Source organism: Myxocyprinus asiaticus, chromosome 12 (genome assembly GCF_019703515.2).
Source record: "Myxocyprinus asiaticus isolate MX2 ecotype Aquarium Trade chromosome 12, UBuf_Myxa_2, whole genome shotgun sequence".
Classification (NCBI taxonomy): domain Eukaryota; kingdom Metazoa; phylum Chordata; class Actinopteri; order Cypriniformes; family Catostomidae; genus Myxocyprinus; species Myxocyprinus asiaticus.
The window spans coordinates 36,180,303-36,198,844 of record NC_059355.1 but is presented as its reverse complement, the minus strand read 5'-3'; the positions used below and the strand labels follow the sequence as shown (position 1 = coordinate 36,198,844).

The window sequence follows — 18,542 nt, the reverse complement described above, 5'->3', positions numbered from 1 at the left end:
ATAACTGGTCAATCCTCATTTGGCAGCAATAACTTCAACCAAGTGTTACTGGTCGCTGAGGATTAGACCTGCACAAAATTCAGAAGGACTTTTGGACCATTCTTCCTTACAGAACTGCTTCAGCTCAGCCATATTCTTAGGATGTTTAGTGTTAATGGCTCTCTTGCTGTCATTCCACAGCATCTCCATTGGGTTAAGGTCTGGGCTCTGGGCCACTCCAAAAGGTAGATTTTCTTTTTTCGAAGCCATTATGTAGTGGACTTCGATGTTTAGGGTCATTGTCCTTCTGCATCACCCAACTTCTACTGAACTTCAGCTGGCGCACAGCCACCCTGACATTATCCTGAAGAATATCTTGATAAACTGAAATACATTTTTCCTTGATGGCAAGCGGTCCAGGCAGCAAAGCAGCACCAAATCATGATGCTCCCTCCACCGTACTTCATCGTTGGAATGATGTTTTCATGTTAGCATGCGGTGCCCTGTTTATACCATACGTAGTACTGCATGTTCTTCCCAAACAATTCAAACTTGTTTCATCAGCCCACAAAACATTTTCCCAGTACGACTGTGGAGTGTCGAGGTGGTCTTTGACAAGCTCCAGGCACGCAACAATGTTTTTGTTGGAAAGTAGTGACTTCATTGTTGTTTGCCATGGACACCATGCCTGTTTCATGATTTCTGCATAGTAGACTCATGAACAGAGATTTTAACCAGTTCCAATGATTCCTTCAAGTCTTTAGCTGTCACTCTAGGATTATTTTTTACCTCACTGAGCATTCTGCGATGTGCCCTTTGTGTCATCTTGGCTGTACGGCCACTTCAAGGGAGAGTCGCCACGGTACTAAATCATCTCCATTTAAAGATAATTTGTATAACTGTGGACAGATGAATGTCTAAGCTTTTCGAGATAACTTTGTAATCCTTTCCAGTTTTATGCAAAGCAACAATTCTTGATTGTAAGTCTTTTGAGAGCTTTTTTTTTGTGAGGCAAGGTCCACATCAGCAGATGCTTCTTGTGAAAAGCAAACTCAAAATGTTTGGGTGCTTTTTATAAGTCAAAGTAGCTCTAACCCACACTTCCAATCTGGTTTAATTAATTGGATGCCAGGTTTGCCAACTCCTTACTCTAATTAGCTTTGGTTGACGTCACTAGCCTAAGGGTTCACATACTTTTTCCAACCTACACTGTGAATGTTTGAATGATGTATTCAATATGTACAAGAACAATACAATTATTTGTATGTTATTAGTTAAAACAGATTGTATTTGTTTATTATTGTAACTTAGATGAAGATCAAGCCAGATTTTAATGCAGGTAATTCCAAAGGGTTCACATAATTTTTCTTGCCACCGTAAATGAACGAAGACAGTCCAAAAGCTACTTACTGCACAAACATGCATATTTCAAAAGAGTTGCTCTAAATGTTCAGTGAATAAATGTATAACTTTATATCATTTGAAACATATGGCAATGATGAATTTTATTATTTCAAAAGAAAAAGTGTCTCAGAATACAGGAGTGGCTAATCTATGATTATATTATTTAATGTGGTAGTGAAAACAATATTGCCATTTGTTTATTCTTTTAAAAAACATATTTAGCTAATTCCATGGTATTAAAACGGTGTGAGTATTACGTTTTTGGGATAGTTCTCCCAAAAATGAAAATTCTCTCATCATTTACTCACCCTCATGCCATTCCATATGTGTTTTTAGAGGAATATCTCAGCTCTATTGGTCCTCACAATGCAAGTGAATGGTGACCAGAACTCAGGAGGTGCAAAAAGCATATAAAGGCAGCATAAAAGTAATCCATATGACTCCAGTGGTTAAATGTATATCGTCTGAAGCGATGGTTTTGATAGGTGTGGATGAGAAACAGATCAATATTTAAGTCCTATATAAATCTCCACCTTTGACCAGCCCCAACGAGTAGGTGGCTGAATGTGAAAGTGAAAGTCACTTCCACATTAAAGTGTACATTTTAAATAAAAAAGGACTTAAATATTGATCTGTCACCCACCAACGTTTCTCATATAGCTTCAGAAGATATAGATTTAACTGGAGTCTTTCACTGGAGTCTTTTATGCTGCCTTTTTATGCTTTTGGACCTTCAAAATTCTGGTCACCATTCACTTGTGAGGTGTTGTGAGGAACAACAGAGCTGATATATTCTTTTAAAAATCTTCATTTGTGTTTTGCAGAAGAAAGTCATAGACATCTAGGACTGCATGAGGGTGAGTAAATGATGAGAGAATGTTCAATTTTGGGTGAACTATCCCTTTAACTAAGCACAATGTAGTCAACTTTGTGTATGTCTGATTAGGCTGTGCATTCCTCCTAGCCACAAGATGGCAATATGGCTGTTTTGTGCATTCACAAGCTCACAAAACTTGGCTTAAATCCAGATCACAAGAAATTGCATCAACAAATAAATGCAATTTCTATGCCCAGATCACAAAGTAGACTGTGTGGTGCAATTTCCTTGCACTGTGTCCTTCCAATTAATTCCATGCTGTGCACAGTGAACAGTAATATAAACATACTCATTTTCCAGATTGAATTAATCTTTAAATGCCTCTGTTCTATCCAGTTGGAAGTGTTTTATTATTTTACTTTTTGCCTGTACTTTTTATTTTTTGTACTTTGATCGTGTCATCTTGGCAGTAATGTTTTACAAACAGGATGAACAGTCAACAAGATACATTCATACAAAGGTGTAATTGTATTACTGGTATTCTTTGTTTACACATTAAACAAAAATTGCATTTTTCTGTTTAATTCAAAGCACAAATTTTTATATAAACATATTTAAAAGATGTTGAAATAGAAAAGAACACTTGCTTGAGATAGTTTTTAATTTTAGCAAAATTAATTCTCATTATTTGACAGCATAACCCACAATATGTGGTCTGATGATGAAAATAAGAGGGGCTTGGATATGTCGTAGCTGCAGGTCAGAGAAGCCAGCTGCTTCAAGGTGCTTCCAAGTAGTACGAGTTGTCTCACATCCATCACCAAAATAGTACCTGACAAACATACATACATATAAATACCAAATTATAAGCCTTTTTTATTTGAGTCCACAGATTTTCTGCAGGATTGACATGTGATCTTTCCTGAGGCCATTGCTCTACTCTTCCTTTTAGTCAAGGCTACATGCCCTGATACCAGCATTCTGTCATTGTCATGTTAAATGGAGGAATTCTGGTTTTAAGCTGAAGTGTGTAACTGTTTAGATGCTAAAATATTCCTATCCCAGCTTAATATGCAGAGACAACTATAAGGAAGCTATTTTGTTTGTTTTGAGCAACTGTCCAGCCCGACACAGCAACTCTTCCTCAATTAATGGAGTTGGGGGTGGACAATTCCATGACATGGGCATCTAAGCTATTGGTTCATGGCTTAGAATTCTTTTATGAAGGAGTTTATGAAAACCCTATGGAACAAATTAATGGGAAATATACTTTTGGAACCCAGATGCCTGAAAAGGTGGGTGGGCACTGTTGCGTTTAATTAAAGGTGCACTCAGTAAAATTTGTGTTTCTGTTAAGCTGACACCTATCGGCGTAGATGCGGTATCACACACACAAAAAAAAGAAGTTCATTTACTGATGTATTCTTTTTTGTTATTAACAATTTTTTATTGATTCCATATACAAATTTAAACAAACAACACAAGAATACATGGAATCAACTTTTAACAATTATGTGCCCCCCACCCCTCCACCCAACATACATCCCAGTGGTCAAACATTAAATAACAAAAGACACGCATATAAACAAACAGTTTAGGTAAATGTCCGAACTGAACACGCGGTAAACTTTTGTCCACACTAAATGCATGTGCGAGATAACGGGATGTGTCTTTACTTCTCCGGGCAGCTTGGTAGAAAGACTTTGCAATGGCAATATGGGGCAAGGACCTCCTGTTCAATAAAGAACCAGGGAGGGGCTCTCTCAGGCAGAAGCGATCAATGCGCCAAATGTCTGAGACCAAAAGCATAATAGTAAAACAAAATCTTGGGGAGACCTAACCCACCTTTGTCAATTGGTCTGTGTAACTTGTTAAAATGCATCCGAGGACATTTACCATTCCAGATAAAAGATTTAGCTATACTATCAAATTGTTTAAAATAAAAGAGGGGAACTTCAATGGAAAGAGACTGTAGTAGGTAGTTGAATTTTGGAATACAATTCATTTTTATAACATTAACTTTTCCAGTCTTAGATAAATGTAGTTTTATCTTTAAATAGATAAAAGCCCACCTGTCCACATCGCTCAAAAACCTTTTTATTATAGGGTCAAAATTAACTAACTAAATCACATAAATTTTCTGGGAATAAAATACCCAAATACTTAATGCCCTGTTTGGGCCACTGAAAGGCGCCTGGTTGAAAAGCCGTTACCGGGGAGTATGCTATCATAGCCAAAGCTTCGGATTTAGACCAATTACCTCTGTATCCCGTGAATTTAGAAAAGGAATGAATAATTCTGTGGAGGCAAGGCATAGATCTAGTAGGGTCGGAAACAAATAATAAAATATCATCTGCATAAAGCAAAAGCTTATGCGCCATACCTCCCGCCATCACCCCTGGAAAATCATCTTCCCTTCTTATCATGGCTGCTAATGGTTCCAGGGCAAGACAGAACAATAATGGGGAAAGAGGGCAACCCTACCGGGTGCCCCTATCCTAAGTAAAATAATCTTAAATTAATCCATTTGTTTGTACCGCTGCTATCCGGTGTCTATAAAGTAACTTAATCCATCCAATAAAAGTATTACCAAACCCATATATTTCCAAAATCTTAAAAAGATAATCCCATTCTACCATATCAAGCGCCTTTTCGGCATCAAGTGAGATGGTAGTGACCGAAGTCTGACCATTCGCCACTGACCATATGATATTGATGAAATGCCTAATGTTATCAGAAGAGCTGCGGCCCCAAATAAACCCACCTGATCTATATGTATAAGAGATTTTTGACAGTATTTTAACGTCTAGCTGGATCAAGGAAATTGGACAGTAACTCTTACACTCACTTGGATTTTTGTCCTTTTTAAGTATCACACTTATCCAGGCTTGTGTCATGGTTGGCGGAAGCTTTCCATTCTTTAATGATTCTGTATAAACTTCTAGCAAAAGTGGGGCCAATTCTGTAGCATAAGATCTAAAAAATTCAGCGGCAAAGCCATCTGGCCCCGGAGACTTGCCTGTAGGCAAGGCCTTAATTACCTCGGCAAGCTTCTCCAAGGTTATCTCAGAATCAAGATAATTTTTTTGCTCAGTCGTCAGTTTAGGGAGTTCTACTGGTTCTAGAAAGTTTCTAATACCTTCATCCGTAGACGAAGACATGGAACTATAAAGATCAAGATAAAATTATTTAAAAGCATTATTTATATCAATGGCCGAACTAAAAATTTCACCACCAGCAGATTTCACTGATGGGAATGGTAGAAAAAGACTCTCTCTGCTTTATATATCTAGCCAAAAGCTTCCCTGCTTTGTCCCCTGACTCAAAGTATGACTGTCTTGCCCTGAATAGCCAAAACTCCACCTTTCATGACAAAATAGTATTATATCTGTATTTCAATTGGGTCAATTCTCTGTAGCCATCAGATGACATTCGGCACTTCAGCTCTGCCTCTGCACTTTTAATATTCCCTTCCAACTCCACGAGTTCTCGTGCTTTGGACGTTTTGATGAATGAGGCATACTGTGTGATCCGACCCCTAAGAACCGCCTTAAGTGCCTCCCAAGCCACGCTCACAGAGTATACTGAGGACCAGTTGGTCTCCAAATACACACTGATTTCAGCCTTTAACATTTGTTGGAATTCAGGATTTTGCAAAAGCGATACATTAAAGCGGCAACTATATGATTTATTTTTCTCCGTATGTGGCAACACCTCTAAACTCACCAGGGCGTGGTCCAAGACTAAGATGTTTCCAACTGAGCAATCCACAACAGATGAAATAAGGGACTTAGATATAAAAAAAACAAAAGATCTATTTTAGAATAAATCTTATGGACTGATGAAAAAAAATGTATAGTCCCTAACAGATGGGTTCACAAGTCTCCAAATATCTGTAAGACAGAGATTTTTACACATCCTGTGAAGCGTCAATGTTGCTCTAGGGGGCTTACACACTTTTGCTTCACTGTGATCAAGGACTGAGTCCATCAAAAGATTTAAGTCTCCTCCCAGTATTATGAGGGGTGCCAGCGGCTTGCAACATCCCTTCAGGGTCTATAAAAAAGACTTGATCATCAACGTTAGGTGCGTAAATATGAGCTAAAATCAACCTTTGCCCCTGAATTTCTGCTAAAACAATAATGACTCTTCCTAATTTATCTTTACTCGGTTTGAGACATTTGAATTGTAGATGCTTACTTAACAATGTAGTGACTCCCCTGCTCTTACTTGAGCCAGCACTAAAGAAAACATGTCCACCCTATATCTTTCCAAATTTTTCAGCTTCCTGAGGGGAAAGATGCATTTCTTTAAGAAACACAATATCATATTTCTTACATTTAAGAAAATAAATAACCTCCTTCTTTTTATGGGGTGCCCCAACCCATTAACATTCCATGTGGAGAGAGACAATCCACCCTAATTAACATTTGACATTTTGACATATGAGAAAAAAAAGATTGTATGTCAAAAACAAGACTATAAAGATCACATTGCAACATTAGTGCAACAATCAAACCCCGAACTTCCCCCCGAATCAAACAACAGAAAAAGAAAAACGTGCGCATTAACCCCACGCTTGACAGCCGTGTCCATCCCTCTAAACTCAAACAGTCCATGTACACCTATGAGAGCCCCTGCAACAACTTTGCCGTTGGATTGCTCAAGTCCGGTGCTTCTATACAAATTTTGTGAGACAGAATTACATAAAAGAAGAAAATCTATAAAACAAACTCCAACCAATAGGCAGAATAAACACAAAGAGCATGTAGATTCATTCACATACTGGATTAAAGGTGTGTTCCTCTCCAAAACAAGCTCCAGCCTCTAGCGGAACCAACACACACACAAAAAATAACAAATAAATTAACAAAAATAATAATAATAATAATAAAAATAAATAAATAAATAATACATTTTAAAAAAGTTCCGTTTCCTCGGACATGTTCAGTGAGCCGGCTGTTTCATAAGTGCTGCAGATGACCTAATCCTTCCAAAGTCCTGCAAAAAAATATTCCACAAAACAAACTCCATCCAATAGGAGGCATAAGCAAAACGAATGAGCAGATTCATCCACAACTGTCCCGAAGGAGTGTTATTCCACAAAACAAACTCCAGCCGCTAGGTGGAACCAGCACAGAAAGATACAAAGAAGGCGCTCAGTTCCCTATCTGTCACTCACTCGACGTTGTGTCGATGTAGTGACACTAGGGGTCACTCTTGGGAGCCCGAGACACCTCTGGTCTTTGATAAAAGGCCAATGAAAATTGGCGAGTGGTATTTGCATGCCACTCCCCCGGACATACGGGTATAAAAGGAGCTGGTATGCAACCACACATTCAGATTTTCTCTTCAGAGCCGAACGGTCATGCTCATTGAGCTGAATACTACTGTTCATTCACCTCTGCTGGATCTGACGGCGCATTTCAGCAGCTTCTCCCTCCTCTGCACTGGTGCACTGCAGAGAACGCCCTTGGGCTCTTCGGCAGAAAAACAAGAGAGTATATTTTCTGAAAGAGCTTTTCCTCCTCTAAAAGAGTATATATTTCTCTAAAAGAGCGGCACACACGGAACGTCTTTTTAAAGATGAGTTTCCGATTGTGTGTTATTCCTGGTTGCGGTCGTTATCTCTCAACTTCGGATGGTCATGATCGCTGTCTTTCGTGTCTGGGTGCGACCCACAAGGAGGCAGCGTTTGTGGATGGTTCATGTTCTCACTGCGAGAACATGACCATGGCAACGTTGCGGTCGCGGCTTGCTTTCGTAAGAAAGCAAGCCACTCCAGCGGCTCCCCGCCTCGGTCCTTCTACCTATGGGTATGAGGCCAGTGCGGCTAGCACTGGGGGCGATTTGGGGACCCCAAAGGGATCGTCTCCGAGCGACGAAGGTCACAGCGCGGTCTCTCGGGCGGATGATGGCCACACTAGTGGTCCAGGAGCGCCACCTTTGGCTCAACCTGGTCGAGATGGGTGAGGCCGACAAGACACGGTTCCTTGCTGCCCCCATTTCCCAGGCGGGCCTATTCGGCGACACCGTTGAGGACTTTGCCCAGCAGTTCTCGGCAGTGAAGCGGCAGACGGAGGCAATCCGGCACATCCTGCCCGGGCGCGGCTCAAGATCCCGCACCCCGTCTGCTCGTTGCCAAGGGCATCCCCTGCGGTGACTGCACCGGCTCCACCGCAGCCTGCCCCTTCGGCCCGGCCCCGGCGTGGAGCCCTCCGCAGGAAGCAGATGCCACCCGTCTCACAGCCGGTGCCTAAGAACCCACGGAGGTCCTCAAAGCGCCCCTGAGACGGGCGACTCAGGGACGAAGGAACCCACTCACTCCCGGTGGAGGGCCGGACGGAAAATCATTTGTTGCCTTTTTGTTTGATTTCGAAGCATGCCGAAGTTGCTGCGGTACCCAACAGTTCAGCAAAAGAGTGGCTTCCTTCCTCCCTGGGTCACATACCCGATGTGTACGGTCGTCACCACGACTACCGTCCACGGATTTTTTTCTTGCAGGATTGGCGCTCCAGTGGTTGCCTTTCCACCCGAGCGCCCAGCTGTGGCACACAGCCGCCCCCCATGTTGCAGTCCAGGGCAAGCACGTATTAGTTCGGACAGACAACACGGCAACGGTAGCATATGTCAACCGCCAAGGCAGTCTGCGCTCTCGTTGTATGTCACAACTCGCCCGCTGTCTCCTCCTCTGGAGTCAGCAGCATTTCAAGTTGCTGCGAGCCACTCACTGAATGCAGTTCATTGACATATAATGGTCAGGGCCATTAAAACCAGGGTATACTTTGTTTTTCTACTTTCCAGATTGGACCGTGCCCTGTCGACCGAGTTGCCCTTCAAAGAACACGGAAGTTCCAGGCGTGGGAAAAAAGATACAACATGACAGAAAAAATTATTTTGTCACCAGGGCGGGCTCTTGTGTTCTCTTTGAGTGACCAATGAGCTTCTTCTTTTACTGAAGAAATGAAAAGATTTCAAGCTGATCTGAATGATTTCATCGCACTCAACTGCATATCATCACATACGTTGATTGTAGTCCATGCAGTGATTCTGTCACCAAGCGTTATTCCTGCTTTTTCCATAATTTGTTTACTCAATGAAAGCTAAATATGGACATACACGTTCTACGGCAAGCCTCGAGGGGATAAATACACAATCACACACTCTCACAAGGTATGTTACTCCATATAATGCATCTGAAATCACTCTATTACAATTGCCTATGCTCACGTGGTACTCCTGTTGTTATTTCGGCGAGCTCCAAGTGACAGGGAATCAGAGAGAGAGAGAGTTGCGGAAAATCTGTATTTTTGTCACCCCTCCACCTTTTTGTATAGGCAAGTTTGTTATACCTCTGACTGAAGAGATCGAGATCTTAGCAAAACAAGTCAGCATGTGTGCCCCCCTGGTCAAATCGTGTTTTGAGTCTGTTAGTGTGGTTCTGGCTTAAGCGGAATGTCTGCGCAGACTGTGCTGATGACGAAATTTGCATCACGTGTACTTTGGCCTTTAGAAGACTAATGTGATCCTTTAGAAGACTAATGTGATCCAAGTTGACCATTACACTCTCTCCTATGGTAGAGCAGAGGAGGTTTGTAGACTCCTCATATAAAATAATATCCGGTTAAAATGTACTAGTCGCAGTTGGTCATATGATCTCAACATGGCAGCGCCCATAAATGCACACCCAGGACCATTTGTAGAATAAAATAGCTGTTTCTATATTTTTTTTAAATACTATTCTACAATTAATATTTCTTTCTGTTTAAAAGTTTAGCAATTAGCTAAATAATAGTAATAATAATACTGAATGCATGTAAAATGCAGTGGATACAGTAAAATATAAGTGTGATGACACATAAACAGTGTTTTTATGTTACCATAATGGCTGAAGAACATGTTGAAAAAAGTAAGTCCAGCTTGAGGGGTCAGAAGCCACATGCTCAATGAAGAAAAATGCTCCACCCTTAAAGAGACAAAATAACAAAACAAAACATTGAAATTTTTGGCAACATATTTCTCGCCCCCCAAAGTGCGTGTTTGTGTATGGGATATTTTGTTTAAAATGTTTTGGAAAAGCATTCTCTAGTTGCTTTGGAAATGGCAATTCACTGTATGGTGACATTTACCCCCAAACAAACACAAATGGCTTTGCACATGTAGTTATTTAATGCAATGCTATCTGTTGAATGACCTTTATTCTCAGATGGACTGATCCAGAAAATCAATTAATCATTACTCTCACTGAAAATAAGGGCAGAGTGTTAAAGGGATAGTTCACCCAAAAATGAAAATTCTCTCATCATTTACTCAACCTAATGCCATCCCAGATAAGTATGACTTTCTTTCTTCTGCTGAACACAAACGAAGATTTTTAGAAGAATATCTCAGCTCTGTTGGTCTATTCAACGCAAATGAACTTTGAAGCTCCAAATTGGCTGTAAAAGCAACAGAAACGTAATCCATAGGACTATAGGGACTAAATCCAAGTCTTCTGAAGAAATACTATAGGTGTGGATGAGAAACAGATCAATATTTTTTTACTATAAATTATCCTCCCTGCCCAGTAGGTGGCACGATCACCAAAATCAAAAGAAGAATGTGAGTGGACATTTATAGTAAAAAACGGACTTAAATATTACACTGTTTCTCACCTACACCTATCATATTACTTCTGAAGACATGGATTTAATGCTGCCTTTTTATGCTTTTTGGAAAATAAAAGTTCTGGCCACGATGCACTTGCATTGAACCGACCTACAGAGCTGAGATATTCTTCTAAAAACATTGTATGCTGCAGAAGAAAGAAAGTCATACACATCTGGGAAGGCATGAGGGTGAGTAAATGATAAGAAAATTTAAATGTTGGGGTTAACTATCCCTTTAAGACGACCATTTCCATAAATGTAAAGATGTCCTGAAGGAAATCCACTAGAGCGCGGGATCACATCTGATAGCTGACTGTCATCAACTTACGGGCCTCAGAACTCTCTTCGCCTCTTGGAGAACTTTGGGGGTGTCCTTGACAGAGCACAGAACCAGTGTGCACACCACAGCATCCACTGAGTTATCCTCCACCGCCTGTAGATTCTCCCCCGACGCCACTATGAAGCTGTCATATACAAGATGGTCGTTCTTCAACATACTTTTCTCCAGGTAGTTCCGGAAATGCGGGTTGGGGTCGGTGCATATAATCTTGCAGCCCGTCGGGTAGTGCTCGAAGTTCGCCCCGGATCCACAGCCCACCTCCAAGATCCGCAGAGGGCCGTTCGGAGGGTTGAATTTAGTCAAGTTTTGAAACAATTCCCGTTTCTTGTCGTTCATTTTGCCATTGTACGAGAACGTGATTCTGTACATCATAAAAGGAAAGACGCGTTTGTAGAAAGACAAAAGTCCAACCGACTCCGCAACTTGCAGCGGGAGGGTGAGGATTTTGAGTAAAAAACAGCACGCGTGCATTAAAAGCGTCATTTTTAGCAACTGACCTGCGACACCAAAAGCTTCGTTTAATAGACGAGAGGGTAGTAGCTGCGAGAACCTTGTGACAACCAACCAATCAACATCTGCTACGCATATACAGGACGAACAGTACACCAGTCTTCCCACAGATGGCGTCCAGGTATAAAGAATCAGACAGAACAGCAATTTCTACGTTGATTTGATCTGATGATTCTTTGGCGATTTTACATAAATTTAATTTAACTTCCAGCTCAGATTTGAACCATTTTTAATCTCAGACTCTTTCGCTATTTCTTAATAAAATGTAATCTAATAATTATTTAACTTTAAAATCGCGCGCAATTAATAACGACCGACCAAATGAACTGTTAAACACATCTGTCCACTTGAGAAAAGCACTTATCCCTAAGATCCTCTAGAGTCACTAAGATTAGGATTCAAGCTTGCTTACTGAGATTAGGCTTAGGGTAATATTTTAAGAAGCTGTGATCTTCTGTAATACTTGCAGAACTACAATCCCAAAATATTTAAAACACAGACACATTAAAAATGTGCTCTGTTAATCTCTTTTAGATCAACAGGCAATGTCATGTTAAGATGAGGTCCCTGTTCCCCAGTTGGCACACACACGAGTGGGGGTTCAGCACCAAGGACAGTGCCCAAACATAGACATTGCTGATGGCGCATTGCACTTGAGGCTCACCAGTGAGGACTATAAAGATGCTCAGGTGGCCCACAAGAGGGAGTTGGCTGTAGACTGAAAGTCTAAGGCTGTTGACTCCTTTCTCTGCCTAAAAGGATTAGAGGAAGATTAACTATTTCCTGACACCCTTTATCACTCAGTACCTACTTCCTCAACAACACTGCCCCTGCCATTATGCTTGAATCAACGCCACAACGCAAACTATTCCTGCAATGACCACTGCACTCAAAACACCAAAAATCTTTCACCGGAAACTCTGTGTGTATGTCCTCACTCTAAATCAGTTTTTCTAGAAAACAAGTTTTTGTTAAATGAGTTTTGTATGTTGAAGTATGGTAGTTGAGATATTTGGCATATGATTTAAATATGCTAAAGTAGAAATATCCCCATTCTATTTTGAAAGCTAAACCTCATGATTCAAATTACACTTATTCACCCATATTACCAAAGTGTCATATAGGATTTTATGCATGATGATACTTATTATCATAAACGTATTAAAGGAATGTTTCGGGTTCAGTACAAATTATGTTCAGTCGACAGCATTTATGGCATAATGTTGATTTCCCTATAAAAAATTCCATAGATCAATTTTTTTTTAAAAAAGAAGCAAAAATCGTGCTTACAGTCAGACACAATGGGAGTGAATGGGGCCAGTCCATAAATGTTAAAATATGCATTATTTCAAAAGTATAGGCTCAAAATGTAAACATTACTGTATATATGTTAACATGATTTCAGTTGGATAAAATCGTTTACTAACATTTTCATTGTGAAGTTATATCTAATATTACAACTTTGTTGCCATTACGACCAGGGGTGGTAAGTAACGAATTACAACTACTCTCGTTACATTACTTGAGTACAATTTTTCAATTTTTTTAAGTATTAAATAAATAACAGTACTTTAACTTGAGTTGATTAAAAATTAAGTATTCAACTTTGCTACAATAATTTTCCACAAAAAAATACATAATATTTCAGAATTTTTGGGAAGAAGAAAGTTATAGCCCTAAATCTGTTTATAAACTAAAACGTGCTGCGCTCTCTTCCCTAGCTTCTCCAAGACTTTCTGTCCTGCCACTATACAAGAACTTTAATACTGTGAATTTCTGCATATTTCATTTTATTCCGGAAAGGAGCCGTTCCTGCAGGAATGAGGGAACCGCCTGAACATGTTTAACCACTATCAAACTTCATTAGCACTTCAGAATGCTTTTGTAAGGAATAGGTGACAGTATATGTTTGCCATCACAGGTAAAGAAAAAAATGGAATAAATATAACTTAAAACAATTATTTCAAACTGTAATAATAATTTGCATTTAATGATTTTGGCATTATTTTTTATCAATTTAATGCATCCTTGGTTACAAGAAGCACAAGTTTCTTTCAAGAACAAAAATGTCTTTGTGTTCTAAAAATGGAAGCATATATACTAAATATAATATAATTTTCATAAAGTAACATGTATGTTTTAACTATTGTAATGTAATTACTTGAGTAGTTTTTCAGCAAACTACTTATTTACTCTTACTTGAGTCATAATATTTCTTAGTACTTCTACTTGTACTCACGTGAATTATTTCTTCAGTAGCAGTACTTTTACTTAAATAAAAAAATCAGTACTCTTTCCACCACTGATTACGACACAACACCGATAAACCCTGTAAGCGATTTTTATCACATGAAAATCATGTTAACAGGCAAAATGTTTATGTCTTATGGCTCTATTTTGCATTTTTTATCCCCTTTTCTCCCCAATTTTGGAATGCCCAATTCCCACTACTTACTAGGTCCTCGTGGTGGCGTGGTTATCACTCAGCACACCCTGGATTCGAACTCACGACCCCAGGGGTGGTAGTCAGCATCAATACTTGCTGAGCTACCCAGGCCCTTATCTATGGCTCTACTTTTAAAATAATGTGCGTTATAACGTTTATAAACTGCCTCTATTCGCTTCCAATGTAAGTGCATTACTGTTACTGAAATTTGTGCTTTTTATATAAATGAGTCGAAAATATTTTCTGTGGTAATCAACATAATGCTACAAATGCTGTCGATTGAGCGTAAGTTTTATATAAAGTGCACTCAGTAATTTTTTCCTCATTTAAAAAGTTTAACCCCCCCAAAAATAACAAGTTGTTTTAAAATGTATGTATAAAATCATGACCACTCACATGAAATGAAGACTCCAGTGATATCAGAATCTTATCTTATAAAAGCTTGTATTCTACATGGAGAGGATCCCCTCATGGTGGCTGCCATGTTAGAATCACATGACCAACTGAATACTGCTCGCTTAATCTTAGTAATCGATCTCTTTTTGGACACTTTACCTCATAAATTAAATTATTAATGGTAGAATTGTGAATTTTAACATTGGCTTTGGTAAATGAAAATTGTTGTGTTTGAACGTCCCTTGGTGCCAGTGTAGATCAAAGATGACATGAACCAAAAAATTACCAAGTACACCTTTAACTATTTTGTGATGTACAGTTCCAAACCTCTACTATAGACTTTTAAAATGAAAACATTTTTTTTTAAGTAAAGGGTTTTCACCAAGAGCAACATAGAATAGCTGCTGAATTAATTTATAACATTTCAAATCATTTTTTGGATTTTTTATGTTGCAAGAGGCTCCACTTTGAATGCACCTTATGTGTGCAAAACATTTATACAAATTCTCACAAACAGAATATTGTATTTCATGTGCAAAACTAATTAAAAAATTGCATGTTAAAATATTGCTTTCCAGTTTTTTCAATACTGAAAGTAAAGTAATTTTACTTTCTGTGCATTTGGCTTGTAGACCTTTCTGTTGACCAATTCTTGTTTTCTTCGAATTTCAGCAGGTAATTAGTTTTCATTAATTAACAGTCCTTAGTTAACTGTGTGAATTCCATTTCAACACACATTCAACTTTGAAACAATTCAACAATTGTTTAGACAATCAGACAATTTGAAGATTAGATTAATTTTATTGAGAAGTGGTAAAAATAATTAAGCTAACATCATTGTGATTGATATTACCTTATAGCGCTGTTTCGCTTCCGTTGCAGCGTTCCCTCCGTCAGTACGGAAGTCGGAAGTAGGGTACTTGCAGACGCTCCCTAACAATTTGCTGAGAGTCATCAATTATGCAGGCTAGCCGTACGCACTGGGAAGGAAGATAGCGGCAACAATATGGCGACATCCGCAGTTTCTCCTGGGTCTTTTAAACATCCTTAGGCACATGAAATCTACATGGATCGCCCTTAATGCTGAAAATGTAAGTAGACTTTATCTTCTGTACAGCGCAAGTCTTGTATTTTTTTCTTCAGATGTTTATACTCCATTCTGAGCGTGTCTTATACCTGGACTCATCTGCCGCAGAGCGGTCTCTCTCGCTCAGCATCTTTTCTGCTCGTAGATGTGAATAGGCTTGCTGCAGGAAAACATCCATTAACACACTAGGCACTACTAACAGTTATAGCAATGGTCAAACGGAATGTACACAAACGAACATATAAAGCCTGACATAGGTAAATGAGGGTTTTGGCCTGGCGCTGGAAGCATTAGTGTGTGTGTGTGTTGAAATGTTGAATATACGCATACGATGGGACAGGCAAGTATGACCGCCGCAAACTTTACTGCATAGAAATATTTTCTGGTTAGAAAAACACACCAACACAAAATGCAATATTCAGCATTCAAATTTAATTTATGCCAGTATTTTGCAACGTAATATGTCAAAATCACTAATGTGGCCGTTTTTAGTCCCCCTGCGCCTGCATTACCCCTCCCTTCGAGTCACCCTCGCCATTCATATTTGGGCTGGACTCCCTAGAATCGGTGCGTGTCCGTTTTTGTCGTTTAATCGGGGACTACCGCCCTCATTTTCTCAAACTCTCCTCCCCAAACCGTAGCAGAATGATGTGCGGTGTTGCGGGTTAAATCAGTGAGAGTACAGGCAGACTGCACGGGTGTGGTGCTGGAGCGGACAAGAGTCCCAAATGTTTTTGAAGCGTTCCGATCCAAATGAAAACGAAACCTTCCAGGATAGAAACTCGAGACATATAATGAAACATTACAGGCACGGCTGTCTGAGATGTCAGAGGCGTTGAGATTTGATTTCACGGATGTTTCACAGATTCATCCGCTGGCTCGTGCCTTCACACGAGCTCCTGTCAGCTCCACTGCAGTATTTACGTCGCGATAGTGCATGGGCCCACGCGTGTACATAATCGGGACATACAGCTGCCTTAATTACAGCAAACAAACTTTAATTATTTATAAATGCTGGGTTAGGGGGGGCAAATGTGATTTGCTTTGGCATGGCGAGGACTGTTTCCCTTAATGACCTGTCCCAGGAGGTGGCTGTTACTGTTGGCGCAGTCTAAGGTAGCCAAACATATATATACAAATTTAATCAAACAAGCTCACATTTGGGGTTCCAAGGATATATCTATATGTTTAAGTTTTTATATGAGCTATACTCAGATTTTAAGCCCTTTATTCTCCTCACGGGATAGGCCGGGGAGGTTTGTCCTCGTGACAGTTTTATCCCAACCCCCTCCCCCATGTACCCCCATGTTGGCCTACTGTGCATTTAGGTAAAAGCATCAAATCAAATACGGAAAAGACGTTTTAGTCCGGATGTTGGATGGCTTGAGGCAGAATATGTGGATTTTTTTTTTCATCACCTTGAGGACAGTCGTGAGCTCGCGCAGTGCTGAAACAGCGCCACTAAAGACTCCAGTATTCGACGGCATCTTGAAGAAAGCAGTGGACTTCAGTCGGTTTAGCCTACGCGATTCCTTTTAACAGACGACAATTATCTGCGCTGAAAACGGAGAGGTGTTGGAGTATCTTTGCGATGCTACCGGAACTTACATTTCACCGGGCACGAGAGTAGGCAATGACTTTGCTATTGAAGGCACGTAAGTAGCCTACCTGTCAATTGGTATCGAAATATTCTCAGAGATTTCGCTTGCATGTGTTTTAATTTGTAGATGTTTAACCTTCCATTTGAGGCATTTGAAAAGTGGAGCATGTGTCATTTAAACGATATCGTTTTATATAATACATTATGGTTAAACACCATAGCTTATACCTTAAGAAGAAAAAAAAAAAAAAACAGTTATTTGGTTAAGGTCATTGTATGTGTATTGTCAGGGCCTGTCTTTCTGCTGACACAGCGTGTCGTTCATGGATCACCTTGAGCTCAGGCGTCTCTACAGTATCCCTGGAAGGAGACTTGGAGGTTGGATAAAGCCCGCCGCGTGTAACTTGAAACGCACGTCATACTGTTTACTGTTTCATTCGTATAATCAGGCTGTTATTGATATGGAAAATAGTCGCTATAGCTGCCGATCATTTTAATAGTGATTAAAAAGTCGCTCGTCTTAAAGAGCAATGTCACGTGACCGTGGGCACTTCACTATTGATTGGGCATGTGCTGACTTTACTGAATCAGTTTTCGGAGTAGCCTATAAATAATTAAGAGACTGTGGTGCTGTAAGCGATTTTATTTATTTATTTATTTATTAAATGACATTAATAGGTGTCATGAAATCACACCTGTCTTGTAAAAAGCGAAAAATAATAATAATAATTGGCAGCGGGCCGCGGTTAATTTGACAGTTGTCAGTTTGAGAACGCTATTTCGCTACCTTGGCTTTTTGCTACGTGAAGTTCTAGAACGGTTAGTCATGTACAACAAGGCTTAAAGGAATATTCCGCTTTCAGTACATTAATCTCAATCGACAGCATTTGTGGCGTAATGATGATTACCACAAAAATGTATTTCGACTAGTCCCTCCTTTTCTTTTTTTCTTTTTAAATAAAAATAAATACATAAACAAGCAAAAATCGAGGTATAATTGAATTGAATGGGGCCAATTTTTGAAGGGGTTAAAGGCAGAAAATGTAAAGTTTATAATTTCATAAAAGTTGTTAAAACTGATGTATTATTTGAGCTGTAATGTTGTTTAAATCATTATTTTTTACAGTCGTTTTAGGGTTTGTTGACATTACATCGTCATGGCAACGAAGTTGTAAAATTGATAATTGTAAAATTGTAAAAATGATAAGAGAGCAGTTAGTGTTGACGCTTATTTTTTATTTATTTATTTATTTATTTTAATTCGAAAGAATGTGGCGCCTGTAGGGGAGTGTTTGTGCAGAGACATTTTAATGGG

At 39.6% G+C, this 18,542-nt stretch overlaps 2 protein-coding genes across 2 annotated transcripts in view; one reads left to right on the top strand and one right to left on the bottom strand.

Annotated features, from left to right (window-relative positions):
* Positions 1–2,586: 2,586 nt before the first annotated feature.
* On the bottom strand, positions 2,587–11,759 carry LOC127448762 (putative methyltransferase-like protein 7A). Its single transcript, XM_051711609.1, has 3 exons — positions 11,177–11,759; positions 10,081–10,166; positions 2,587–3,032 (listed from the first exon to the last, which is right to left on the bottom strand). Exons 1-3 carry the CDS (start codon positions 11,669–11,671, stop codon positions 2,885–2,887), a joined length of 729 nt encoding a protein of 242 aa, XP_051567569.1. The 5' UTR covers positions 11,672–11,759; the 3' UTR covers positions 2,587–2,884.
* Positions 11,760–16,988: 5,229 nt separating this feature from the next.
* The window catches only part of scn8ab (sodium channel, voltage gated, type VIII, alpha subunit b), a 99,933-nt gene continuing 98,379 nt past the window's right edge, over positions 16,989–18,542 (top strand). The window contains exon 1 of the mRNA XM_051711323.1: positions 16,989–17,282. The gene's annotated coding sequence lies outside the window, so the exon portion shown is untranslated. The remainder of the gene's footprint in view (positions 17,283–18,542) is intronic.

Bases quoted from the DNA above. Each gene is read 5' to 3' on its own strand.
- LOC127448762 (XM_051711609.1), bottom strand. From the start codon at position 11,671: ATGACGCTTTTAATGCACGCGTGCTGTTTTTTACTCAAAATCCTCACC. The intron at 10,167-11,176 runs GTAAGTTGATGA...TGTCTCTTTAAG, and splicing joins CGAAGAGAGTTCTGAGGCCC to GGTGGAGCATTTTTCTTCAT. The intron at 3,033-10,080 runs GTAACATAAAAA...TATGTTTGTCAG, and splicing joins CATGTTCTTCAGCCATTATG to GTACTATTTTGGTGATGGAT.